Here is a 27,572-nt window from a genome sequence, read left to right as displayed (position 1 = left end):
AAGAAAGTTTGTTATGTTAAGCAATGAGCATTGCAAGGAGCTCCTTTGATGAGGATGAAAGCTAAAGGGGGAAATATATGGGATCTGATGTAGGCAGCACCCCTTACACATCTCTGGAAAGTATCCGCAGGATTGTTAAATGCACAAAGAATTCTGTCACCTGTTTGTCTAATACAGGAGTAAGTACTGATCATGTTAAAATATCAGATGAGATCTAGGAATATCTCTTAAAAACATATTTTTAAATACTGTAGCATGACTACAACCCATCCTGTTGCAATTAATAAGCAGTATCAAAGCAATAGTCATCATCATGCTTACATGGCAGCTTACATCACCAAAGCTTTATACAAACAACAATTAACCCTCTCAACAATGCTGCAGAGTGTCATTATGTCTGTTTCAGAGATGAAGCAACAGAGAGGCAGAAAGATTTGCCCAAGATTACACAGCAAGAGAAGAGAAAAGTTCAAGAGTTTAAGGCTTTCAAGTTGGTATTTCTTTGTTCATGTTGTGGCAGACTCTACCCTTGTCTGTGGGTGGAGTTTTGTATTTATTGCCATTGCTTTTGCAGTTCCAGTGGATAGGGAAAATTGACTATCTGCTTGTTACATTTGTTTTTCATTTTGGTTGGGTTTTTTTGTTTGTTTGTTTTTTTACATGTGCTAGAGACTGGACAAAATTTCCTTGGCAAGCAGGGACCCTCCAGCAAACAGGATGTAGACTTTGAACAAATGGTTGTGAAGAGTTTGTAGACATCTGCCTTTACTTGGGTTTTATATGGTACTGATGGGGTAAATTCAGTGAGAAAACATCACTAGGCCAGGTTAGCTCCTTTTAGTTACAAACCATTCCTGATCTAACATTTGGGGGTTGCTTGGGGACTTTTGTGGAGGGTTTCTGTCAGTGCTGAGCAGACAGGTCAGACCGGGAATATTTGTGCTCTTCAGGTGGACTATTCACTCCACATTACTCATGGTGAGGTACGGGTCATGGAAGTCTCATGGCAGCATTTCTACTCTTTGATTGGCTAGTAAAGCTTTCCTGGGCATGAAAAAAATGAAAAACAAGTAATTAATAGCGAATCTTGGGGCTTACTGGCTAAGTACGGTGCTTTCCATGCGAATAAGCACACCCCAAACTTCAGACCCAGAGCACAGGGACGTTCATGGGTTTCCCAGATAATCTTCTGCAAGTTTGAACGAATCAAAAATAAGTCATCTATGCAATCCTTACATTGGCATAGCATTTTGGATCACCTTTGGCATCATTTAAAGGTTACAAAATTATCTCTTTTTTAAAGCCAGCTCTTCTTTTCAGCCACAATACTTCCCCGAGTGTTTACGTGCACTCAGAGGACTATTACTATGCTTTTTAAAGTTTTCAGCACTGGTAGCCTTTATAGAGCTGTTTGTATGTTTGTCATTGGGGCATCGGGGCTATGACTTTGCAATTACTGACTCAGGCATTAATAGAGCTGTTCTATGAGAAGGTGAAGGAATCCTTCAGAGGCTGCTGATGGAAAATGTAGTGCTGCACTTGAATTTAAGCCAAAAAGCATCCATCTAAAGAGGTATGACAGCTGACATAGTCACTTATGTAATGGTTAGTTTCAGTTACTGATTTGCTAATGACTGTTTTGCCCTTGCGCAGTTTGTTCCCAGTTTCTTCATTCCCCTCCTTCCTAGTTGCCATACTGTAGTACCTCTTCCTCTTGTTGACATCTGTTCTAGTTCCCAATACGAAAGCCTGAAGTTACTGGGTTGATTAACCCCAGTGAATTGCTACCAAGCATTGCATTCCAATCTCTCTCCGGGGTACAGAGACGAGTAGGGATTGCCAGGGGAGACCTGCTTGCCTATTGCCAGAAGACAGGAGCCAGAAGTACTATCTACCACTTTCTCCAGGAGCTTGGACAACTGCTTGGGGAGATTTTGGCTTCATTTATGATGGAGTTATGGTAACTGTGATTCCAGGATGGTTGCATCTTGCATGTCCACAGAACAAGAAGGTTTTACTGATGTTCTCCAACCTCTGCCAGCCCTAATTGCGTCAGCATTCCCACAGATACTGCATCTGAGCTGGAGTAGGATTAAAAAAAAAAGAAAATCCACTAGCAAGCAGAATTTCACCAGCCTGTGAATCTTTGAAATTGGCTGAGGGTTTGTCAGGTCTGAACAGGTAGAACAGCATCTATGAAGGCCTGTGACTAAAGAAACAAGAACAGAGAATAGGAAGAGAAACAAAAAAGCAGGTGTTATCCCAGAGGGATGACAGGAGCAGCTACAGACATCTTACTCAGAAAGGTGAGTGAGTGGAAATGAATGCTTGGTCATACTGGAAGCAAGCAGGGTTTTGCTACTGAGGCTGCATTTTTAACCCTATGCGCCTCTGGTGGAGGCTTAATGAAAAGCAGGGGTTACGTGGGGCCTCTTCATAACAAGGGGTGTAATTAAGGAATATTTAAATGGCTGATGACTAGCAGAATATGCATGTGCTCATTGCTGTGATTTCTGGGTTTTGTAAGGATGTGCCAGCTAGCTTTAGCCTTGCTAACTCAGGCACTGCTGGTGATAAAACCAGAGCATTAGGGAGCTCAGCACAAGTTAAAGAGTGTTTACCTACTTCCTTGAGCAGGTTTGGCAGCCTTTGCAACATTTGAACCTGCTCTGGCTAGATGCAAACCAGTGCAAAAGGGACGGGGAGGTACACCAATACTATCCTATTTCTGCAGGCATAGCTCACTCTGGTTTCAAGATATAGATGCCCTCAGCCATGGCTCAAAGCATCACACAATCGAAGCAATGAATGTTGGGATTCCCAGAAGACATTTTGGTGAACAGAGCTTCAACACAGAGATTCCAGGAGCGAGGAAGACACCTGAAAAATCAGAGTCAGTTCAGGAACATTTGGGGCAGGATCAAAAGGAGACATTAAGCAATGTTTGGAAGCTCTCTAGAGCAGGGACTGCCTTTGTTCTGCCTCTTGCATAGGACTGAACAAGCTGTCAGCGCTGCCATAATATGCCTGAGTACCGCTCCTTTCTCCAGTAGGACAGCAGAGAAACAACTGTGTTCTGCTTTGAAAAGATGACAAAGTGGTTCTGGCTAGTAAGAACTGGGGAAAAAATACAGGAGGCAGAGCCTGATGCATGCTGCTTCAAGTCCATACACAGCACAGCCAACCAACAAATGCAAAGAGGAAACACTGGGAGTTTCCTTTTTCTATAGTTGCCCGCAGAAATTTGTCTGCCTTTGAGTGGGAGGAGGAATAGACTGGCTCATCCAGTGGCCATGAAGAAAGCACCGTGAGGGAGTTTCCACAAAACCAGAGGAGACAAGTCACGCTGATTTCGGAGAGGGGAAAACTGGGTTGGTGTGCTGTGTCCTGTGTAATGAGAGAAAATGTGGGAAGATGGCTTGACAGAGTAACCTGGAGCATTCCAGGAGAATAAACGCCATTCATGCAGGAACAAGTGACGTGAGTAAAGCAAGATTTGCTAAAAATCAAGATTAAACTGTAGATCTACAAAGCCTGCTGAAGGCAGGAGTGTACAGTACCTGCTCCGTATCATTTCCACTGCTGGAGAAAGTGGATGCCAAAGGCTGCTTTTCTCAGCTCACAGACTGAAGAACAATATAGAGAAAAAAGTGGGGAATCTCCAGAAGACACAGGCAAGTTGAGGAATAATAGAAAGTAATGAAACACTTAAGTGTGAGAGAGGGTGATAATACGAAACAAATGCAACAAGGGAGAAAGTTAATAACTGAAAGACAGTTTGTGTGGTTAGTGGACAGCAAATTACAGTGAAGTTTACAGTGTGGTATGGCAGCAGGGAAAGCTGCTAGAAGTGGGGGGATTTTGATGTGTCATTTCAGTTTGTTAATTTGCTTTAGGCCTCTCGGTGCAAGCAATTTTCAACCCAGTGGGAAAGTCTTCATGAATGACTAGCTAAAGCGTCCTCTCTTGTTCCTGTGTAAGCCAAAAAGCGTGTGATTTACGTGACTAGGAAAAGCACTCTTATCTGTCTGGTCAGACTCAGCTCACTGCAATTCAGTGTTCTCACAAGAAGTCCAGACACTGGCACCTCTTATTTTGGACATTTAAAATGATATTGGACAAAATATTAATATTTGAGCTCTAGAGGACTAGCCAGTCACAGCAAGAGGGACTAGCTAGAGATTATCACTAAGCTTCTCCAGTTTAATCTCTGACTCTTTCACTCAAGCCTGTAACAACAGCAAATGTAATAAGGGACAGGCACACTGTTCAACACGCTGAACGTTGTCTGTGCTGTTCATCTGCTTAGTGTCTAATAATAGCCAAAGTCAGTGTTATGAGAGAGATTTGCTCGAGAGAGAGCGAAACTTTTTTCACGTGCACCAGCTGTAAGGAAATATTCAAGGATAAAAAGAAATTATTGCCTGGTCGTAGATTTCCCTAAGTGCTTGAGTCCATTCAACAAGGAACATTAATTCACTGAGTAGCTCTTTTGCCCATGTGCGGCAGATAAAGTCTCTTCTCTCTGCCTGCAGGATACTCCTTGTACCTCGCTTTTGTTACTCTCAGCTGCTGCTGATACTAAGACAGGCACATATTCAAAGGCATGTTTGTACAGTCTGATTTTCATTTCTGTTTCAGCAGTCTATCAAATAGGTGAGAATTGTATTATCGTCTATGATGAGCATGCACAATAATGAAGGCTAGTGTAGGGTCAAGAGTGGAGTTTGGACAGTTCCTTTAATATGTGACAGCAATGTGAAAGCTTAAAAGCAAAACGACAAAATTCTTTTGTTTACCTGTACTGTTTTCATCAACTAAATGGGATGTGATTCCATTAATCTCAACGGGGGAACAAATTGCAATTCAGGGAAAGGGGCTCGAAAACTTACAGTGTGGGAGGCATCCTTCTGTGTAAAGCGTAACATGTCCAAAGAGTGTATTCAACCATTGACATTTGCTGCTGCTACACAGGGCATACAATATACTTACTCCTTCCCTCCATTACAGTACTACGAGCACTAATAAACATTCTCTGCCCCACTGAAAATAATTATAGAATAGCCTTTTTGCAACCCTGAAGGACTTTCTCGTGAACGTTATCTCCATAATCTGTTTCTGTATTTTGAAAGAAACGCCAGCTTACTTTTTAACCAGCGAAAGAGTTCTCTTCCCCTCTCCTCCCAGTTCAGGATACAGGATGACAAACGAGCAAGTGCAAACAGAAATGGCATCTTGCTTGAGGGACAGCGCTGTCTGCATATCCAGTTCTTCTCCATTTCCTGCAGGAAAAATTCATGGCTGCCTCAGAAGGTATTGTTCTGATGTGTTGCCAGAGAATCTCTACACAGAGGCCTGCAGCCATAATGAAGCAACAGAATTTGTCTTGTGTATGTTCATTGTGCAATAATTTCATTGTCAAGGATTTATTGTTGCCATTTTCTATTGCACAATATAAAATGGAAGAGAGAGAGAAGGGTGGGGGACAAATAAATGGACGTGACAGAATTAGGTTTTCAGTGTTCTGACTTTTTTAATGAGAATTTGACTACTTCTTCATCAGTTAGTGACAAGGGGCTCTGCTGTAGCTGTTCATTCAAGAGCCAATTGGATTTTTTTTTAATCAGAAGTTTAATTTTTACACCCCAAAATACTGTCTTTTTTTTAAATTTAAAAAATTTTCCAAATATTTTTTGTGACATTTCCTTTTAATACCAAAGAGGGGTAAAACACATTAATAGCAGCTGTTTAGTAGGATTCGCATCTTTTAGAATAATCATTTTAAAATCTGAGATAAACATTCTGCATGTTTTGTTTTTCTAAAACAAAATCCAGCACAAAGCAATTGTTAAAAATGTAAACAGGACTGAAATTAGTCAAAATCAGAAGAGTATGTTTCCCCTGATCTTCGTCCTTTCTCTCTTCTTTGTGAATTCAATTTCACAAGAAATTTCAATTGTCTTTGCAAATGAAGGTATTTTGCAACTTCCAATGTCATAGAAAATCCAGTTCCAGCCAATTTTAAAAGGCAGGCAGGAGCTCTGCTGGTCCAATTTGGAGCCCTAAACATTATCCATATCCAGAGTATTAATATTTTCATATAACAAGCTTCTGGCAAAACCATTGCAGGCTGTTTTCCAACTGGGCAGATGTCAGTACTAATTATGCAATCAATCTGAGGTGATTGTGTTTCAGTAGTCCCAGAATTCTGAATCTACTTCTGCGTTACTTATGCAGACTTTTGCAAGTCTTAACTAAGCAGTATTACAAAACCAGGGTGTTCCAATTTAAATTGAGTATCATGGTTGATTTAGTCTATTCAAGTCTCAACACCTGAAGAATTAAATTCTTAATGGGTATGGGATAGCCCACTACAGATGAGCAATATTCTTGGAGAAGCAGGAAGAAATCCACTGCCACGTGTGCCTTAGACTGAGTAGCTGATCATTTCAGATTACACTGAGGTATGTAATTCCTCAAGCACTCCTGTGGAAACCTTAATGGCTTCAATTACTAGTGATCATGCAAGCCTCCGGAAACCATGAAAAGAAGGCAGAAAGCTCGTTCCTTGATGGGAAAGTTCAGAGCGGAGTCTACCTTACGGGGTCCATGGTTACTTCCCTTGGTATCTGTAGAAATTATGGCTAAAAAGCTATTCTAGCCATTGAAAAGAAAAAAAAAAAAAGAAACAAACACACCACCACCACTCAAACCAACTTTAACTCAAGTGTAACCTTAATGTTAACTTGTTTGTCCAGTTCATTCACTTCCTATTATTCCCTGGATCGTGCTTTGAATAATTTTCATGATCTGTTTCTTAAGTCCTGCCCCTTTTGATGTCATCAATTTGATCCATATAGGCTGGACAGCTCCTGATATATCTTCAGTTAGAAAAGAAAATCTGACAGCTTTGGACCAAGACTTGTCTTCTGTTCAGGATAAAGCTGAAGGCTGAGTTTAGTGGCTACTCCAAACACTCAAAGATAGAGTTTCTGCCAAGGTACAGTGGGGTGTTTTGCAATTTGGTCTTAGTTGCTTTACTGTGTATTTCTGTATATATATGTATGATTGATATGTAGATATAGATACCTATACACATGGTTAAATATTTGACTACATGACATTTGTGTGTAAGTGTTTAGTATGTGTTGAGCATTGAGTTGCTGTGATAATAGATGAACATATACTTGTTTGCCACTGCTGTTTAACTTCCACTGACTTTCTTATAACCTGCAGCCTCTCTCCAGGCACTTACCACAGACAAGACAGGCAACTGGTCACTGTTGCTGTTACATGTTTTGTTAAGTCCCTGACTGCAATTGCTATGTTAAATAAATTAGTGGTAGGCTGATTTGGGAAACCGGTGGAGAGCGGATGTTCTGTTGCCTGTACACATGTGTTTTGAAAGATTCCCTCTGGGGTTTTTTTGCATTATCATAGGCTTTTTCATTCTAGTTATTCTAAGAATGCAGATTCAAAGGGTATGAACTAACTAGCCATAGCCTTAAAAGCCCAGTCAGAATGTATGAAAACTGTGGATTGTCTCTGAAAACCATGGTTTGAATATTTACAGGTGTTTTTTTAGATTCAAAATTATACATAGAAAAAGTGTGTTTGATATATTTGGTTTAGCATTCATTTTTGGTAACTCTTACCTTTTTTCTACTTTTTCTCGTTAGAGCAAAGCTGACTAGTGAGATTAATACAACAGTAACAAATTAAATTTTCCTGTTTTAATCTCACACAATTTTCATTTTTATCTTAAAATACCATAAATATTTAAGGACTAGTTCAATACATTTCTTAACATACACTGCAGGCTTATTTTCATTTATTCTTATCTCAATAAAATGAGAAAGAACTGAATAAGATAAAGGTTGAACATACAATTTAGCATAAGAGTTTAATCTGCAAAATGTGTAACAATAGGGGGTAGCAAGACTACCATGGGTTTGTTTCTGGAGTTTGCCACAGGTAGTCCTTTTTGACTGAAGCAGCATTCAGCTATAAGCCTTCAGCTGTAAGGCTGGCTGATAAAATTTGTAAGCAGTGGTTGAGAGTACTATGGCTCTCTGTAGTCTGCGTGGGAGTAACAGTTTAACTATATACGCACTGCAGAAAAACAGTGGTACCTTGTAGCAAAAGTGGAATTGATCATTTCCCCCTTCAGTTTTTTATCACACGTGCTTTCTTTTAATTGTTCATGCCCCCTTTTTAATATTTCACTTTTCTATTTCACTTCCTGTACTTCTTTAGTGGCAAGTATATCTAAGAAATTTGAAAAATCATTTCTCATGCTTAATTATAAAAGTATAAAGGAGGCGCATATGCCTTTGAGTTAATTTTGTATTATTGTTAAACAGTATCTTACAACATACAAACATGGTATGTGTTGTGGTCTTTGGGGAAAATGACTTGTGATAAACTGGGTTTGCTTGTCAGATAATACGCTTTTGTGGGCTATGTTAAAGCTAATCTGGTATACAGCTTTTGGAGTGCTCTTCACTGTTTAAGGGTTATTCCTAATCTTTCTGACATGAATAGGTACACTGAAGAGACTGTCTTAGCAGTTTGTAACTCTAAAATATCATTTCATATGAAGTGTCCTATTCCAGGGACCTTTGAAATAAAGCCTTCATTTAAAATGGAGAGGTCTAGTTGAGGATGAAGGCATCGCAGGTCAGGGCGGTAGTGTGTATCAGCTGAGCTATGGTACCTCACTGGCACCTCAGACTGAGCCACCACCAAACACTTCAAGGCCCATAACTCAGTAAAGGGCCTGAGCTTTCATTTCATTATCACACAGCCCACCTGCAACAATTCTTCAGTTATTTGTGGGCTCCTTGTCTTGTCTTCAAATTCTGTTACTGTATTTATAAGATTTTTATTTGGAGTTAAGGTTGGACCAAAGTGGTGTACTCAGTAAACTTCTCTTAATAGCATAATAGGTAGGGTGATTCACAGGGTGCTGTAATGTTGGAAACTCACATACTACAGGACTTGATGTCATGTTCAGTAAGTGGAAGTATGTCAACATTAGTCCGATGTCCCACACAGGTACTAAAACCTAAGAAGATGTCCTTGGTCTGTGCTGGCTAAAATGTATGAGCATAAATAATGTTTACACTTTCATCAGCATAAAGTCTGAAATTATCTAGAGTAGCACAGTAGATGTTTTACTTACTGTGACAAAGGAGATATGGATTTTGGTTTCCAGTTATGCCACTCTTCTTGGGTGATTTTCAGCTTCTGTGCTTCCTTTTCACTTCTGTAAAATAGAGGGAAGGAGAAGATTTTTAGATTCCTGGAAGAAACTATTCATATAAGCGATAGGTGGGAAAAATTTTGTTAATAGCAGTAATTAATATTTCTGTGGTTTTCAGAAACAACCCAAGAGCATTTTGTTTTAAGTAGTATCTGCAGTGCTTTATCCATACCGTGATTTGGTTAATCCCCGCTGTGGTTTCAACTGAGGTGGTGTTTTTCTCCACTTCCTTTCCTAAATACCTAATTCTGCTCATCTGAACTATGAAATACCTACCATATTTCATCTTGGAAGTGGGTCTATTTAAGGGATGGAAGAAGTTAATCCTGCTTACCTCCATTCTGCAGAATGAGAGATTATATAGCAAAAATTAAAGCCAGATCCTAATTTGTCCCTTTCATGCACTTGAAAGTTGGATTTATCCCGATTCCTTGACATAAGGATGAAGCCGTATTGCTAGTGCTGAGACAGTCTTGTTTCAGGCCTATAGGCCATGTTTCACTAGCGATATACTCATAATAATGAATTAGTTACAGATCTGTATTAGTTACAGATCTGTATTAATGCACAGTGACACCATGTTTCAGAATTAAACGTTGGTCTTAGTGTTCCTAGAAGGAAGAAAACTACACACCCCTTTGGCCGCAGACTTCTCAGCAGCTTGTGTATTAGTCACTTTACCTTTGCATATCCACACTAACACAGAAGTCATAGTGTAACTGTGCTAGAATGCCTCGAGTTACTTCAGCAGCAGCATGCAGAACATTTGACCTCTCTGCTACTTCCTGGTGTCCACACTCTGGAAAGACAGATGAGTCTCAGTTCACAGTTATTTTCAGCTTTTGCCAATAACAAATTCATTGGCGCCCTGTTTGAAAGAGTCCACAGACTGGCTGTGGTCTTTCTAACAAGCTAATAAGATTTTTTTTTTTTTCTTTTTTAGTGAACAGAAACAGACTTAGAGGATGGAGCAGGAAGCGGCAAGAGAAGAAGAGAAGAAAGAAGGCTTGATTGAGTTTTATGATTCCTTCAAGGATATGTTTGAGTTCTTCTGTAAGAACACAACAATCCATGGCACCATCCGCCTTGTATGCTCAGACAGCAATAGGATGAAAACAGCTTTTTGGACTCTGCTTTTACTTGCCAGCTTCGGCATGTTATACTGGCAATTTGCACTTATGTTCAGCCAGTACTGGGCCTACCCTGTTGTCCTGACCATGTCAATGCATTCAGAGCCCAAGATGTTTCCAGCAATTACCATCTGCAATCTGGACCCATACAGGTAACCTGTGCTGTCACCTTGGCTGTAGTCATGTCTTTACAGTCACAAGGGTTCAGGAAGGGTCAGCAACCTTATGACTGAGGAAGCTGAAGGTAGAGCGAGGTCCCTCTGCCTCACAGAGGTGGAAAGGGACTATTGTTATTTCCAAACTGGTTTTAAGATAAGATCTTGTTAGGAATTGTGCAACGGGCATGTAGCAGTTTATTTCGTGCACTGAGTCAGGATAGAGGAAACTCTACCTTGTGACTTGGTTCAAGCTGCTAACTGATTTTGTGCTCTGATAAAAACAGTCTTTCCCTGAAAAACATGGCTACTGTGTGTATTCATTCCTAACTAAACTACCAATCTCTGGAACCACGCAAGCTGGAGCTGGTTCTGCTTGGGTTTTCGTACGGCACGATGGCTTCAAGGAAACGATAGAACTTCTGTGAAAGTCTGTGGCTCTGCTTGTCGACCAAGGCTCACACAGTAGTGGCAAGTTATCGAGACATTTCAAATTACATGGTAAAGGAATTACATAATCTCCTCAGAATAATTATCTAATTGACTGACAGGAAGTCAGGTTTGTGCAGCTGATGCTGCACAGCTACAGGTTCTGAGGTTTTCGGTGGAAGATACAACAACTGGAAATTCAGCTACTGGAGCTCCTGATAAATGAATTTACTGAAGTTAGGTATGGTAAGCATAGGCACCATAATTGTTGGCTTTTCTCAACACAGACATCAAGGTCTGCAGAGACCGGGAGAGCAGCCTTTCCATAGATACTGCGAGGGTGCATAAAATAAAGCGCTTTTGTCTGATAGAAATGCGGATATTCACAAATAGCTAATATTTTTGTTCCTTGCAGATTTGAACTGGTTAGTGAGCATTTGGTTCAACTGGACCACATGGCAGAGGAATCAATCGCTTTTTTGTACGGCGTCAACACATCCGCCAGCTTATTCCACATGAACGAGAAAAACATCCGCATAAAAGACTTCTCAAGGACAGGCAACCTCAGCAGATCTAGCTTCAAGCTGAGCCAAAACTTCTCACTCATGAGAATGTCTGACCACAATAACAGGTCAGGGAAGAAGCTTTCCAGCGTGGGCTTCAGGCTGGTAAGTCCGTGTCCTCTTTGAGGCTTTAACCCGAGGCACTTTAACTCCTCAGGCACGAGGAGCGAGGACCGGCTGCTCCCTGAGGGAGAGGGGGACCCTCAGGAAAACCTCACACGCACCGAGATGGTGGCCGGGTCCAACCAAGGGTCCAGCTCATCAGGCAAGATGACGGCGATGAGGCAGGTTGAAGTCCAGGCCGTGAAGTTCCCGCCGGATCGACGGGGCCCGCAGCGAGGCGGGAGCGCAGCAGAGGCCTAGCTGGAAGGCAGCAGCCCCACACCGCAGCCCGAAATGGGGCTGGAGGAGCTGGGCCGAGCTTAAACGAGCGCCTGGGCCCGCGGGCGGGAGGTGTGGGTGGAGGACACAGCTGAGGCTCCTTCAGGGCCGTTAAGGCTTAGCAGTGCCCTCAGGGCCCCGACGAAGGTCTCGGTCGCGAGGTACATTCCAAAAAAACACCGAGTGAAGAAAATAGTTTCAGTGCCGTGTAAGAACAACTTGGAGGATGTTTCGGGAGAGTCCATCCCGGCCTCTAACCGTGTGTGCTGATTGCTAGGATTCTCGTGAAGTGAAAAAAATAGCAACTTCAATGGTCTTGCACAGCCCACCCGCTTGTAAAGTCCTTCTGGCAGTGACAAATTCAGTAGAGAACGGTAGCAGCAGGCCATGGGAATCATTGTACCCCCTTTCTAAAAATACACGGAACATCTAGACGTAGCAGCCTAGAAATAACAGAAACGACATGCGAGGATTCCCTCAGTGTCTAAACGCTGTGGTACCGGGGGCACTAGAAATGTTGCAGATAAAACAAAAGATGGCAATAACAAATCAAGGGGATGAATACAATAAATGTGTGTCTGTGACTTCGGAGAAGGCGGCAAATGCTTCAGGTTCTTCATATCAAAAACAGGGTTAGCGTAGATCTAGGAGCAGAAGCTATGAGAGAGAGATTGATGTGGCTTGAAAGGCCAGCAATTTTTGCCTGATTATTATCATCCTGCCCTATCCTGAAGCCCTTCACGAGGCACACTTTCACCAGAATCTGTGGGTGTTTACCTGTCTAAGTCCTGAGTAAGAACAAAGAAAGCGTCTCAGGATTTGGCTCATGATTCATGGGCTGTAGAGAATTCCCACCAACCTTGTCCTTCCTTCTCCCAAGGTACTTGAGTTTGCTTGTCTTCCCTCTTCTCCTGCCTCTTTTCCCCTGCGCTCATTCCTCTGAGACGAAAAAGCACACCTTATTCAGCTTCAGGGAGAGAAGGTGCTTAGCACATAACAAGGTGACCTCCAGAGGTCCCTTCCAACCTCAGCCATTCTGTGATTCTGTGATAACTAAAATGATCAGAGACTTCACTTTCTGAAAAAATAGAGGTTCCCCTTGTCCCTGTATCCAGTATTGCCTTTACTCCCTGATCTCTGTTACCCTAAGGCTGTCATGTTCTGGCTGTGCTGAATGGCTCCCTCTCTTCTTCCAGTGCAATGCCACAGGTGGGAATTGCTTCTACAAGACCTATTCATCTGGGATGGATGCAATTCTTGAATGGTACAGGTTTCACTACATGAATATCATGTCCCAGCTACCAGTTATAATCAACATTTCTGACCATGAGGAGCAAATAGAAGATATGGTCTACTCCTGTCAGTACGATGGGGAGCCCTGCAGACCCAGGTGTGTTACTTCTTGAGGCGCTAATTGTGATTTCAGCAGAACTCAGGGACTCGGGAGACTGAAACTGAGCCTACAATTTCAGGCAGTGCAGGCACTGCATCTCATGGCATACTGCCAGGCTTAGCCCTTGTTGGAGATCTGACTGAAAGAACAGCCTTTCATGATCAGAGCATGGGGCTAGGAACCTAGAAATTAGCGTTCTGCCATGACTTACCTCTGTGACTGTGAGCTAGTGTCTTAAGGTGTCAAAGAAGCCTAAGAGAAATTCAGCAGGAATTAAACCTTTGCTGGTATAAAGATGCATTGCCTGTATTGAACGGTATATGATTAATGTCTATCTGCACGAGAGGAAAGGTGCAGGAATCCTCAGATATCCAATGCGTAAAAGTGGGATCTCTTTTTGCTGTAACAATGAAAAGGGGGGAGAGAAGTGGAAGAAGGTTCTCCTGACTCTACTGTAGCACTTGGCCCCTGAGCACAAGGATTGTTCTCAACTCTTTTGCCAGGAGAACTCAGTTAATAGCAAAAGGGTCAGATGGTCTTTTTGCATCCTTTTGTCCCTAGAGGCAAAGAAGTGAGCTTGCTGCACATACCAAAGGCAAAGGTATACCTTCTTTTTCCTGCATGCCTATGGTCTCCACTGTTGGAAGCTCTTCCGAATACAACTGACATACACCATCCAAGACAATGCTCTGCCTCAGACACACGAGCCATTTGCTGGCCTTCTTGTTTTCAGCTGATGACTTGGACAAAGTTAACAGCAATGCACTCATCTATGACACAGAATAAGCAGAAGGCAAATTTAAGTGTTTTTCTGAGCACTTTCAGCAAAGGGGAGAGGGGTCTGCAAAGTTTGTTGTAGGTCATTTTATGAGATAAGGTACTGTTTTATCTTTCCTGGAGGCAATTGACTCTTACCTTCTTCTGCACTTAGTGTTTTTGATGCTGTCATGTAATGTATCTTCATCAGTGCACTTGATGGTGAGCATTGTCACTTTTGTATGTCTGTTCACCCAACTCTTCTTAAGAACTCCTATAAACTGGAAGAATGCAGAGGCTGACTTGGCCAGGGAAGTTCAGCATGATCATAATAAGTGGTACAATTTTTAAGAAAACAAGGAAAGAGAGAATTTATTTCTCTTATTGATTAGAGCACAGAAGTGGTGTTTCTCCTACTGACTAGAGCACCGAACTTCAACCTGCCTGGTTGTTGGAACAAGCAGGGAAAAATTTAGTCTGCTTGGTGGAAGGAAAAGCAAGTCAGAGCTCTGAATTTGACTTCTGTGTTTGCCACTCTAGCTGTAACCTTGGGTGAGCAGTGAATCCTTGTGCACCTGTTTTTTTTCCTTGTCTCCAGTGAGTTAACAAGTCTTTCCCATAGGCACTCCTGTACATACACACAAACACAAAACACATCCTATGTAGAAGTAAAGCTATTGCTACACTCACAATTAAAACCTATCAAAATTTCTCTTGATTTCAGTGACTATGTTCACTTTCACCACCCAGTCTTTGGAAGCTGCTATACTTTTAACAGCAAGGGCACAGACTCTTTTTGGACAGCTACAAAACCAGGAATTCCTTACGGTATGTTATTTGAGGGTGGGAAGAAGAGCTAAAGTTAATATAATTTGGCTATGGATTAAATATGTCTTCTATACATGTCTTACTGACATATAGCCCTCTCTTCTAGTCTAGTGGCACAAATTATTGACTGTATTTGCTTGCTTCACTAGCCACATGTATATGATAGCCATATCAACCATATCTTAACTTGTAGCAAGCAGAATATTATTTTAGTTTTCAAGCAGAATATTATTACAGTTTTGGAATAGGCTGGTGCAATTACTACCTGACCACTCACCAGGTCTCTAACGAAAAAGAATGGCTCTTCTGTGAGCTAAGACAGCGGTTTGATCAGTGCTGAGAATTCAAGACATAGTGGTGTTCCTATTTTGGCCCAGAATAAGCCATTATATGATTCCCTTTTCTTTGGTTTACAGGACTTTCCCTTATCCTGAGAGCAGAGCAGAAGGATCACATCCCACTCTTGTCTACAGTCGCAGGTGTGAAAGTGATGATACACAACCACAATCAGACACCATTCCTTGAGCATGAAGGCTTTGACATCAGACCAGGCATTGCAACTACCATAGGCATTCAGCAGGTTAGCCACTTGCTCAAGAGCATTGTTTCGTTTCCTTCCGATTGCAGAAAGTTGTGAGGAGCTGAACGCTGTCACTGACTCATACAACGGACTTGTCAGACTCTTGTGTTCACTTCTTGACTGTGCATGTATATTTATGCAAGCCCCTCTTCTCTCTTCACTGTGCTCAGTTTCCCATGGGTAAAACAAAATTATTCCAAATGTGCAAGTGGCCTTTTGGTCCTCAATACATTGGGGCCTGATTTGTTTTACACTGAGGCTCTTACACCTCTTACATCTCGTTCCAGCTCTAGACACGGGGCTACATGTGTATATTAGGACGAGAACAAACATTCAGAAGTGATTTAGTTATTTTGACATGATGAGTTACTGCTTGTCAGCTGAACCCTAGTGACTGACCACGTGCACTCTCCTACCTTTGCCCTGTTACTGTATATGTTTTATTAGCAAGGTATAGCTCAGCTGTTCACGTATATTACTACACTTCCTGTCCTTTATATGATGCTCCATCCAGTTAAGTTTAGTTGGCGATGGCTAGGCCCAATTAAAGCTCCTAATCACTCAAGCCTCTTTTCTGTGTCCACAGGATGAGGTGAATCGCCTGGGTGGCAATTATGGGAAATGCACAACTAATGGCGATGATGTGAATGTTAAACTCCTGTACAACAACTCCTACACCCTGCAGGTATTGTCAGAGCGGCTGGCTGAGGCCCCAGTTTATTCAGAGCGGATGACTAGCAAACAAGTCATACCTTACTCTCCAGAGAGCTTTTACAAATCAGCAGGTTCATTGCTGGAGATAACAGAGAGATTCATGCCCCTCTGAAAAGAAGCTCACAAACAGGGTGTTGTAACTTGGAACGTGTTTTACTGAGAGCGGGATACTTAGTCCCAGACACTGGGGCTCCTCCCTCCTTGTAACACCAGAGAGATCAGACAGCGAGCCAGTCAAGGCAGCTGGACGGTTCTATCAGGATATTCTTGGGCCATCAGGTCTTTATTTGTGTAAGTAGTTGCTCCTGGCTCTAGGTGTTTGGGCTGCTTAACTGAGATGTTACTGGTATAATGGAAAAGGGAGCTGGGGAAAATTCTATCATCTCACCGAGTTCAATACTGTTTTCAGAGGTAAAGACAAGAAATGAAAAGTGAAAACCTTTTGCATCATCATACTCTAGTAATGGCTGGTGTCTTTCTGCAGTAACAAAATCTCTACGTTGTCTCCTAGCAGCTCTACGCTACAGACTGAAGATGTGGGCACTTGAGAATTTCTGGCTTATCCGATCTTTTATGTCTTCTTTATTTTCCAGGCTTGTTTGCATTCCTGCTTTCAGCACATAATGGTTCGAAAATGTGGCTGCGGTTATTACTACTACCCACTGCCTCCTGGTGCTGAATACTGTGACTACAATAAGCAGCCTGCATGGGGTAAGAGCAAAAGACTGCTGTCCTGTCCTTGTCGGAAGGGAACACCTTCCTACAATAGTCACTGGTTACATGACTCCTTAGATTACGGCCCTTCTACTTTGTGCCTATTTCCTGCTTAGCCTATTTCCTCACCTCACTGAATCCAGCCAGATGGCAGACACCTTTCTGTGTGTTTGCCTGGGTATCGAGTTAGTGCATTAAAAATCTTGACGCTATCAAGCATCCTTCATTAAGGACAATAATATAGGGTCAAGCTCTTTCGTGTTACCAATATTGGTGGCTGTGCTGGTGTAAGACAAAGCTTTGAATAACTTCTTTTGGTTTTCTGGTTGGCCTATCCTCAACACAGCCTTAGAGGGGAAGGCACCTGCGTTGCACACAGGTGATTAGCTCGGCCATCTGGAACCCTTCCAAAGTGAGAGTGAGGCAAAACCAGGTCTCTGAGAGAGTGCTGTATGCTCAGAAGGCCAAGTGAGGGCAGAGGTTTTGGTAGCTTTCCGTTTGGTAGCCTTTTATTTCCTGAGGAAGTGTCTGAATGTGTTCCTCCCATTTCTTTCACCAGGTCACTGCTTTTACCAGCTGTACAACAGGCTCAGAAATCATCACCTGAATTGTTTTGACCAGTGCCCCAAGCCTTGCCGGTAGGTCACAAACTGGACCGCAATAAATGCCAGCTTGCAGAGGAAAATTACACCCGTGGAAATGTAGGCGACTTAGTGGAAAAATGTATGGACCAACTGGCTGACTGAATTTTGGCATTTTCTGAACCAGAGATTTCAATTTGATGTTTGAACCCCAATGCTGAGAAAGGAAAAAGATGACAGCATTAGACAAATTAAATACGAACTTTGTGTGCGCCTGACAGCAGAGAGGGGAAATTGTTTTAATCACACTGAAACGTTTTATTAAGCCCAAACCAAACTGTTTGTGTCATTTTTCAATCTATATTACTTTTCTTGGTTTACCTTTTTTATTCTAGGTCAATTTCAAAACGGAAAGACGTAATTTTAAAGCAAAATATCAAATATTTTGGTTTTGAATGCATCCAGGAAAAGTTGTCAGGATTTTGAAACAGTTTGAGTTTTCCTCCTGACCTGAACGGTTTTCAGGCAACCTCTGGTTTTATTTTCTAAGCTGATTTACAAAGCTTTTTCCAAGGTTCTCAAGAGCCACCCCCAGAACTTCTGCTTTGCGCAAGTAGTTAGCATTGTTAAACTCCTTCATGTATTCACTTTTAAATGCCAAGAGTCATAGTGATCATAATCTCCATTTTTATCTTATCAGGGAATCACTGTACAAGGTGTCTGCTGGGACAGCTAAATGGCCGTCAGCGAAGTCTCAGGTAGTCCATACAGACAACTGCTGTCTTTAGAGGGGATACTGTATTTACTGTGGCTGTTGGAACATCAAAGTTAAGGGTGAAAATAATGACTTAGGCAGCAGCAATGGACATGGCGAATAAAACAAACTGGTCCCAAACCTGGGCCCAAGGGAATGACCCTGTAGTTAAGGTGCCGGAATAAGATGCTAGAGAGGTGCATTCAATTCCAGTTCCAATCCGAACTTCCTCGTGACCTTAAGCAGTTCACCTCACTGCCTTAGTTCCCACCTACACAATGGTGTTAATGACTTTCTGCTTCCAGTGGGTGTTGTGGTGTAACAGCTCGCTTATTACTGTTTGTGAGGTGCTGCAGGGCTGCAGTGGAAACTCTCTGAGTCAATAGATGACCTCTTGCCGTTTCTCATGTTCTAATGTTAAATGGGCATTCAGGCGGTATGACCAGGTAATTAATTCACGTGAAATAAGTGATAATGGAGATGTAAATACAACCAATACATTTTAAAAGAGGAAATTATTTGGTGGGGTTGCCATTAAAGGCAGAATTTAAGAACTAGAATACTATACACACCTAAAATATCAGTGTGCATTTCCTTGCTATTCTGGCAAATATAGCTACTACTCGATAGCTATCACTATATGATATAAACCAATCAGTTACATCCTTTTTTATTATTCACAATAGCCATTTTATTGCTTACGAAATCTGCATTTACAAAATATTAAACAAAAACTCAGAGGACAGGATTGCAAATAACATATATATACTCTGCTGCAGGACTGGATCCGCCAAGCTCTAAGGCATCAGAATAGATATAACTCTACCAGCAACAGGTTAGTCACTGCAAGAAGGTACCCCTGCTAAAACTATGGATTAACTCTTCATCCTTGCAGAATTTGTAGATGTTAGTCTGGAAAGGGAGGGCAAGAGAAAAACGTAGAGGGTAATCCAATAAATTTCCCAGCTTTCCTCACAACACTGTAAGACAGTCACTTCCGTAACTTTTCCAAGCTTATGTTAAACACCCTCAGGAAAAAAGCTTGAGTGAGTGGTGAAACCTACTGCCTAGCAATCAGCGTGTAAAATCGACACCAGAATGCCAGCAGTACCTTCCACCAGGTGAATGGTGTGTGGACATCCCACCATTGCTAACCGCTCCCTTTCTCCGATACAGGAAGGATATTGCCAAGGTGACTATCTTCTACCAGCAACTGAACTACCAGTCTGTGAACGAGTCTCCTTTACTCTCAGTAAGTTGCACTACATCAGCTCAAAACATTGTTACCTCTCATTACTTATGGTGTGCTGTGTATGGTTGGAGGGAGGATTAGTTACAGCCCCCAAGATGGGATGGGATTATTCTTCTTAAGGGAGGGACTTCAAAATTTCGCATTTTACACAGTCACACAAAATTACTCCCCAAACGGCAAGCAGCTAACTGACCTGCCGGAAATATGCAATAATTTCATGTTCCCAGAGCTCTGCTGTGTTTGATAAACACAACCTTTTGATTCTTTCCACAGGAGAATCTGCTTCTGTCCAGCATGGGAAGCCAATGGAGTCTCTGGTTTGGATCCTCAGTGTTGTCTGTAGTTGAAATGTTTGAGCTGCTTATAGATACACTAGTCTTGTCTCTGCTCTTCTGCTACCAAAGGTTCAGGTCAAAGAAGACATTGCAAGTAGCTCACGCTCCTACCATCCCCAGCGTGAGCTTGACCCTAGAAAACTACCGAGTTGTGCAAGAAGAAGCTGGAAAAGGTGATGATTCTGCTCATACTCACCCTTCTGGAGTGACTATTGCCATGGGCAACAACAGTGACCTGCATCTTCACCCACTCTCCAGCAAGGTGGAAATGCCCGAGCTTTGCCCAGATGTCGTGCTTAATGGGTTTAGATACACGAAGGACAGCTCTTTGGAAGGGGAACCGGATAGCTAAGGATGCGTTTGTGTGCACAGAGAAGTGGGAGACTTGAAACTCCTCCAATGCTCAGGTGCTGTCAGAAAGATTGCAAACAGAAACGTTCTGGATCCACGATCTGTGAGCACCTAAACGCCACACTGCTGAGCTTGGCAATCCTCCTCCAGCTATTACAAGTTCATTATTAAACCATCTGTGTGTCCTGGATTCAGGCATCATGCAATGTTCTTTTGCTCCTAATGAGTATCTGGGGAGGGGAGAACTGTACTTCTACTCTCTGGGACAGCCGTCTCAAGTCCTCATAAAAGCCTATTCATAGCTTTTAACTTTTAAACCCTTGTGAGGAAATCAGCCTGTGGCTTCAGACAGGCCCATCTACATTTCACAAACGTACTCAAGAGAAAAGTCAGCCTGGCTGTTAAGGGAAAGATTTCCAATGGAGGCTAAGGAGTGCGTGCTCGTATCAGTCAGTGTTGTCTTGAGGATAACAGAGCATGTAATAATAAGAAGAGGTGGCTCTGATTACAGCTTTGCTTCCAAGACACCTCTCTGTCCTTAACCTATTACTGTTGCATTTTGAGGACAGTGCACAGAATACTGCTGCTTAGATGCTTTTAGACTTAACCCAGATTATTTCAAATGAGACTTACTACCTTAGAGGAAAAGAAAGAGAAGAAATGGGGTTGATAACTTTTTTATGTCACAGACGAAGCATCTGATTTATTTAGAAGATTAAAACAATGCTGCATTTTTGTTGCAGACCATTTATAAATAGAGGTGGTTTAATGTTAATATTTGACAGTAACTTATGTGTACATAAAATAACACATTTATTTTTGATGAAGATGTTTGCACAGGAGCATTTTACTCTGTTATAATCTTGTTTATGGCTTTCTGTAGAAAACAAGAGTTAACAAGAAATCAATGAGCTTTGTTTTGTAACTTTTTTAAATAATAAAATTCTCTGAATACAGACTATGACTGGGGGTTTAGTTTGACTTTGTTTTGTCTTCAACCGATATTTGGGTTTGTTACTGCCTAATTGTTACTTCTAAGTGCTAGGTCTGGAAAAATCTTTTTCAAAATGTCCGGACCTTACTTGCAGAAGCCTAAATGTATAGAGCCAAGTCATGAAGAAAGTTTTGGTTCCAGACACGGAGGTGGGATCCTCATAGCCTTCAGTTTGCTGCTGACATCATTGGAAGCCAAGCACTAAGATACTTTTGAAAGTCTCACTTTTTTGCTTGATTTGCTTGATTTTTTTTTTTTTTTTCATTCACAAGGAGAATCTACAGAGATGTAGACCAAACCCAAATGAATTGTGCTGTAATACACCAGCCAAGTTACAATGAATAGGAACATGTGGGCTCCATTGCAGTGGGTGATTCAGCCTTTTCTCTGGGTCTTCTGCACTGGGAAATACAGCTTCTTTGCTGACTGGCAAGAGTGATTTTATGCAATACTGTAGTCCGAGTGACCCTGTTGAGAAAGGATACCATGAAGAAAAAAAAGCACTAAGGATGAGGAAGAGAGAAAAGGAATTAGACTTCTAAGTAGAACATCTGAGCATGCCCTGAGAATGCAAAATTCAAGTGGATGCCATGCAGTCATTCCTGAAAGATTACAGCACCTTAGGTATACACACATCTATATGTGTGCATACACATACACTTTGCTCTCAAAAGAAAGCCCCTCTCAGAACTCCTAGACTTGTTACCGCTGGGGCTAATTGGGAAGGCTAAAGGTTAGCTAAAAGGAAACTGATGAAAGTATCTTTATACTGGTTCCAATGCACAAAAAGAAATCACCGCAGAATTCTGCATCACATATTGCAATTTCCAGGAGGAGCCAATTTGGGGACAGAGGAGTGCAGGACAGAGGATCAAGTGGCAATGTCTTGTCTTGTGGTCAGATTTGGAACATGAGGGATGTGGCAATACAGGACAGGGATCTGTTAGCAGGGGTGTGTGCTTCAGTTTATACGTGTGCAGACCCAGAAGAGCAAGGGGTGTTGCAAGCCTGGAGGGAGATGCCTTGGCAGCATGGTATGCGAGTGGGTAGGGAATGTCTCCTGGTGGCACGGGGACATAAGACTGGAAGAGAAAAAGGGTGTGGGGTTCACTATGGGAGAGGGACATGGGGAAAATTTGCTTCACACCTGCTTGTGCCACCTTTAGTAGAATAAAATAATGGTTTCTAAGCTAGTGGAAGCATAAGTAATAGGTATCCAGTTTGAAGGTAGCTTAAAGCAATCTTCTCTGAGGGTGTGGACTAATTTTCAGCTTAGTAGCTACCTCTTTATTACAGAACATTCCCGTAGCCTGCTGTAGTTGAGAAATCAGCCATACAAATTCTTCATTAGGGTCATACCTTAGTGCTTGTGATATCATCACTGAAATATCTGTCCTATTTGGAGCTCCTCATATCTGAGCTGTGCATTTCCAGCGTGGAGCAAAAAATTGCGGCACAACTGGGAGTCACTGTTACACTCAGAATCCCACAGCGATGCTATAGAAAGGTGTAAATCCAGAGTCCCAACTCCCTACTCTAGCTGCCAGGCTATTGCCCTTCCCCAAGGGAAAGCTTCTACGATAGCTGCCGCTCTCACAGAAATTAAAGCTCAGCGGCTGCTCTCCCGCGAGCCCATCATTCCGAACCAGAGCCCAGCCCTTTCCCTGGGTACGCGTCCCACCGTGCAGCTCCGCGCTCGCCCAGCAGCATCTCTCCTGGGGTCCCTGTGCCTGTGACAGCTTGTGAAAGCTGCGCTCTGTTGTCCGGTGCGGAAGAGGTTTGGAGGCTTGTCTCTTTAGGAGAAACGGCTTGTCAGAAGGGCCGAGATGTCTATTAAGCTGCCCGGTTGCTAGTGTGTTTCATTAATAGCATTAATGAAATTAGAGCGTGTCTTAATCGCGTGAATCAGAAGGGCTGCCAACAGACTTGGAATCCTGTGTCTTTTTGGAGAAAAGTTCATTTAGCTTCCTCTTTTCAAGCCATAAACCCGTGCCGGATAAATTTCATCTTTTAAACCTTGTCATACTAAAGTGCTTCACTGGCTTGTAAAGATCTAGAATCAGAAAAAAGGCGGAAATGTGTGTGAATTTTTAAAAAAAAATCCTGTCTTTATTGTCCGTTCATAGATACTGTTTGCATGTGAGATTTTTTTCACTCCCACCTTTTCAAAAAAATGCATTTCTTCTGCCATAAGATATATTACATTTCAGCACATCATAGTTTATATATATCATTCTGACAATACACTTTATTATGTCATGGTGCCTATACCTGTATAGCCCACACATAACCTTTTATTATTTTTGGTAGCTATGACATACAATAACAAAAATGACAAAAATAATACTGAAAGCCGTGCCTTACAGAAGAGTACTACTCTCCTAACAATGAGACGCACAACTAGCAGGAGATAGAGAGCCCCTGAGGGAAAGAGCTAGATTCTGTTTGCCGTGCTGCTCGTAAAGTCTCCGTGGAATCGGTATTGTATCTCCTGGTCCACGTTAAACCAAATGCCTCAAAGCACTCAGCGGTGGAGGTATCTTCAGAGGTGAGTTACGCAGCAAAATGAAGTGTTTTGCCAAAGGTTTTGCAGCGGGCTGGTTGGGACTGGGACCCCTGTGGCTCAGTGGTGGCTCGGTGCTGTGTCCTGGGTGGCCTTTCTCCTTCGAGAGGACGGGAGGTCTGCACGCGGAGGGCCTCGTGCCACAGGGAATTGCATCCTGACGCCGTCGTGGGAAAGCTGGTAATTCCTCAGAGCACGGTAGGTTGGTGAGCTGGGCAGCCTGGCTCCGGTGACGCCGCCACGAAGCAGCGTAACTAAAAGTCTGCGACGTTCGCTTCTCAGTTTTCGGAGCGTTTCAGACTTGCTCTCCTCCTGGCGTGCTCAACGGTCAGCACCACTTACCTGTACTTCATTTTAGGGGCAGGCACTGCTGCAGTATCCTAAATGCTAGTGTTTGCATACACCCAGGAAGGGCAAATTTTCCCAGGAATAGCAATGTGGAAAGGGCATTGAGAGCTAAAAGCTCAGCTTGACCCATTTTAAACTGCATTCGGGTACCGCAAGGCATGGGACCTAAGCCTCCAGTCTGAATGCATACCTATTCTGGAATCACCCCTGGAGGGTCTGTCATCTTCCTGGTCAGGGCACGAAAGCAGACACCAGGGAAAACCCAGGTTTCTAGCAGAAGCGTGTCTGAACAGAGAATATCTTTCTTCAGTAGCTGAGCTCGGCTTGGCTCAGACGTAAACGTGCTCAGACGTTTCTGCCGGTCTGCGCTCCTGGAGCTCAGAGCTTGACCTTCCAGCAGAAGGTCTCGGCAGAGGGAGCGAGGGGGCTATCTGCAGGAGTGGCTGAAATGCAGGCTCCTCCTTTTGAGTTTCTCAGGGTTGTTCGAAGCCATGTGAGAGAACTCCCGGAAGATGTCCAGGTAGGTAGCATCTCCTGCAAAAATACACAGGAAGAGGCATTAGTCCCAATAGTTTTGCTTTGCCTTCCTTTGATATTTCCCACCCATGGAGATCATGGTGCATCAGGCCATTTTCACTTGGAACTCCTGACTTTCATCTATCCAGATGAAAGAGACAGCTCTACACGTGATACAGAGACAGAGCCCAGCTTGTTAGCCTTGCACTGCCTGAGAGGGTTCTGGTTTGGCTTTCCATTCTTTGTTAATTAGAACAGGAGCTTGCATATGTAAACATGCTCTCGGGACTCTTGCTTCACAATCAGATTTGGTATAATTCCTCCCTTTTAATATTATTGGTGCTTTTTTCCAAAGCCCAAGAGAGAGTAGCCTTTTAAGGCTTGAAGGAGAGAGCTATTCTGGAAGCTGAGTGCTCTGAAACACAAAGGTCTTTCGTTGGGCCACTTGTGCAACAGCAGAGCTTCATGCGGTCAGGAACACAGGGCTTGATATCGGTTTGCTGGAGACAGCGTTCCGCCGGGAACTGAGATAAGGTAATTTTCTAGTTGGCTGGCTTCTCCTCTGGCAGCCAGACTTTTCAGAGCTTGTTGTGGCAGGTACAACATCAGTCCACCTGTACTGGAACAAAACAACAACCTGTCGAAGGGCACTATCAGAGAATAACAATTCTCCGTGACAGCTGACTCAAGGCCCTGTTCAAACCACAAGCGAAGGCAAAGAGTTCAGGTGTCCCAGCAGTGGTTCTGTGACAGAATCTCCCTTGATGCAGGAATGGTTTCAGATCTATGCTGCAATTCTAGAGATAATTAGGCACCCGCATCCCATTAATGATATATCTGCTTGTACGTTTGCTGCTTGATGTTCTAGGGCAGTTTTTGCCACGGACTGGGCTACTGAGCTCATTTTTACCTGGTGATGAACCCATGTAGCCACAGGGGAAAAGATAAGTGAAAGATCCCAGGTATTCACCTACACAGGTGCAGCTACCGTAGTCTTTCATACAGAGCTCCGTGCCCTTTGTTTGACAGAAGACACGTCCTGGAAAGTCACTGAGAGGGTAGACCCACAGCTGCTATGAGTGCATAGCTCCAAGGCACATCATCCATCAATATCGGTGCAGTGCTGAGGGATGAGAAAAGCTAATACAAAAACTTGGTTCCACAAAGCCAAGTCGATAGCAGGATCCAGTATAACTTCATATTGCCACCCAAACTGGGCTGGAGAGAACGGTCTGAGTGTGTCCAGCTAGCTGAGAGCGGACAGAGAAGGCTTGCAGCTTCCCCTCACTTGCCTGGCAGTGCTCCCTACCCTGGAGGCATCTTCCAAGAAGCATTCCTCCAGCTACTCCTTTGATGCAAGCTCGCAGGACAGGTCCCTCCGTGAACGTGCTGCCCCCTTCCACCCCAGCTCACGGGGGAGCACAACGGGATGTGAGAATTGTCTCTTTTCAGTACACGAAGAGTGTCCAGCCCAAAAGGTCTTGAGAAGAATAGTCTTCAGCATTATCCACAGGCAGGTGACAAAGGCTTATAACATGAGCCTTATCGTCAAGCAGGCTTTGATCAGCATCTGTTGATTTTCAGGCACAGCAACGCTCAGGAAACACCTGGTTTCATGCCTGCCACAAAACCAACTTAACCTACCTGTTAGCTTCTGATTATAGTCACTTGAGCCCCTCCTTAACTGGTGGGACTCAGCCTGTTTCCACTGCCCCCACCAGCGCTGTCCTGTGCGTACAAACATATCCCAATGCTACGGTGACTTCTGCCTTGCAGCCTGTTAGACCACAGTCCTCTCCCACCAGGGACAGACCCTCCATGACCCACACACTGCCTTCCAGTCTCTGCGTGCATCACCCCAGCTTCCTAGCATTTCCACCCGCTTCCCCGCCACCTATTCCTCCCCACCCTGCCTAAATAAAACGTAGTCCCTTTTTGGGAGAAGAGAAAAAAAAACTCCACCCTTATACACAACATAGAAAACTGGTAGCTCTTCTATGAGGACAAGAAAGACTCATCTCTCCAGGGTTTATTTAGAATGAGTCTGCTGTTGAATTGTTAAGCATATCTGGCAGCAACAGGTAAGCAAGCGCTGAACTGGCTGAGTTCTGGTGTACAGACCAGGTAACAGCCGGTACTTCTCCTCTTTGATCCTGACTTAGTTTTGACACCAGTGGGATGGTGTCAAAATGGCACCGTTAGGTAGCAGGACAGAGAATTGCTATTACCTCCTGCCAGTGGCCAGACCAGGTCAGTAAAATCAAGAATATATCCTTGTTCAGTGAGACCACTAATCCTCCCGCATACTAGTAAAATATTTGTTCTGGCAACACTCAGATATAACTCCAATTACAAGAATCCTACTCTTGTAGTAAAGTATTAGTTGCAGATTTTTGGAGATATTTAAGCACTTCATCCTCATTAACTAAAGAAAGAGACAGTCTTTTGGAGATCTAGGGTTTTGTAATCGCATTTCACTCTTCAATGTATTTATCCTTGTGAGGTTGGGTGAGACCAATAGTCTCCCCTTCAGACAGAAAATAGAAAGGTAGTAAAATAAAGGGGTGGCAGTGGGAATCAGTAAAGCCATGTGTCTCCCAAGCTCGTGCCTATAAATTTACTCTAAGACCATGCAGCTCTCCTTCCATAAATGCCTTAAATGATTGTAATGCTCCTGCTTTCAAAGTATCCTTCCTATTTAGCTCTTTCACTGAGTTCACGAGCCTACCCAGATTCATTAATTGGGATCTGTTTGTCCCTCCAGAGGAAAACAGAGGCTATTCCACAATTTTGTTTTTCTGCATTTGTTTTCCATGCGAAGTATGACAGAAATCATGAGGCCAGGCCAGTCTTTCTTTTCTTCTTCTTCTTTTATTTTTCCGCCACAGACACACAGTATGAGAGAAACCAGTGGGGGAAGGATTGCACTGTGATGTGTGGGAAACGGTGGTCCATGTGCAGAAGATTGGT

General features: G+C 43.0%; 1 protein-coding gene across 3 annotated transcripts; it reads left to right on the top strand.

Moving 5' to 3' along the window:
* Window positions 1–1,883: 1,883 nt before the first annotated feature.
* Window positions 1,884–21,019, top strand: SCNN1D (sodium channel epithelial 1 subunit delta). 3 transcript variants are annotated; one of them, XM_030019273.2, is made up of 14 exons: window positions 1,884–2,306; window positions 2,735–3,480; window positions 10,216–10,547; window positions 11,395–11,647; window positions 13,120–13,313; window positions 14,797–14,900; window positions 15,317–15,480; window positions 16,067–16,165; window positions 16,788–16,905; window positions 17,468–17,546; window positions 18,190–18,247; window positions 19,023–19,078; window positions 19,420–19,495; window positions 19,769–21,019. In XM_030019273.2, the coding sequence occupies exons 3-14, from the start codon at window positions 10,231–10,233 to the stop codon at window positions 20,180–20,182; spliced, it is 1,932 nt and encodes a 643-aa protein (XP_029875133.1). In that variant the 5' UTR covers window positions 1,884–2,306; window positions 2,735–3,480; window positions 10,216–10,230; the 3' UTR covers window positions 20,183–21,019. The 3 variants fall into 3 exon arrangements, with proteins under 3 accessions (XP_029875133.1, XP_029875134.1, XP_040980565.1); XM_030019274.2 differs by lacking the exon at window positions 2,735–3,480; XM_041124631.1 differs by lacking the exons at window positions 1,884–2,306; window positions 2,735–3,480 and adding an exon at window positions 6,913–7,000.
* The last annotated feature ends 6,553 nt before the right edge of the window (window positions 21,020–27,572 follow it).

The sequence above is a fragment of the Aquila chrysaetos genome, chromosome 6 (assembly GCF_900496995.4).
Source record: "Aquila chrysaetos chrysaetos chromosome 6, bAquChr1.4, whole genome shotgun sequence".
Lineage (NCBI taxonomy): Eukaryota > Metazoa > Chordata > Aves > Accipitriformes > Accipitridae > Aquila > Aquila chrysaetos.
Note: the sequence above shows the minus strand (reverse complement) of the source record. Positions and strands in the feature narration are given on the sequence as shown.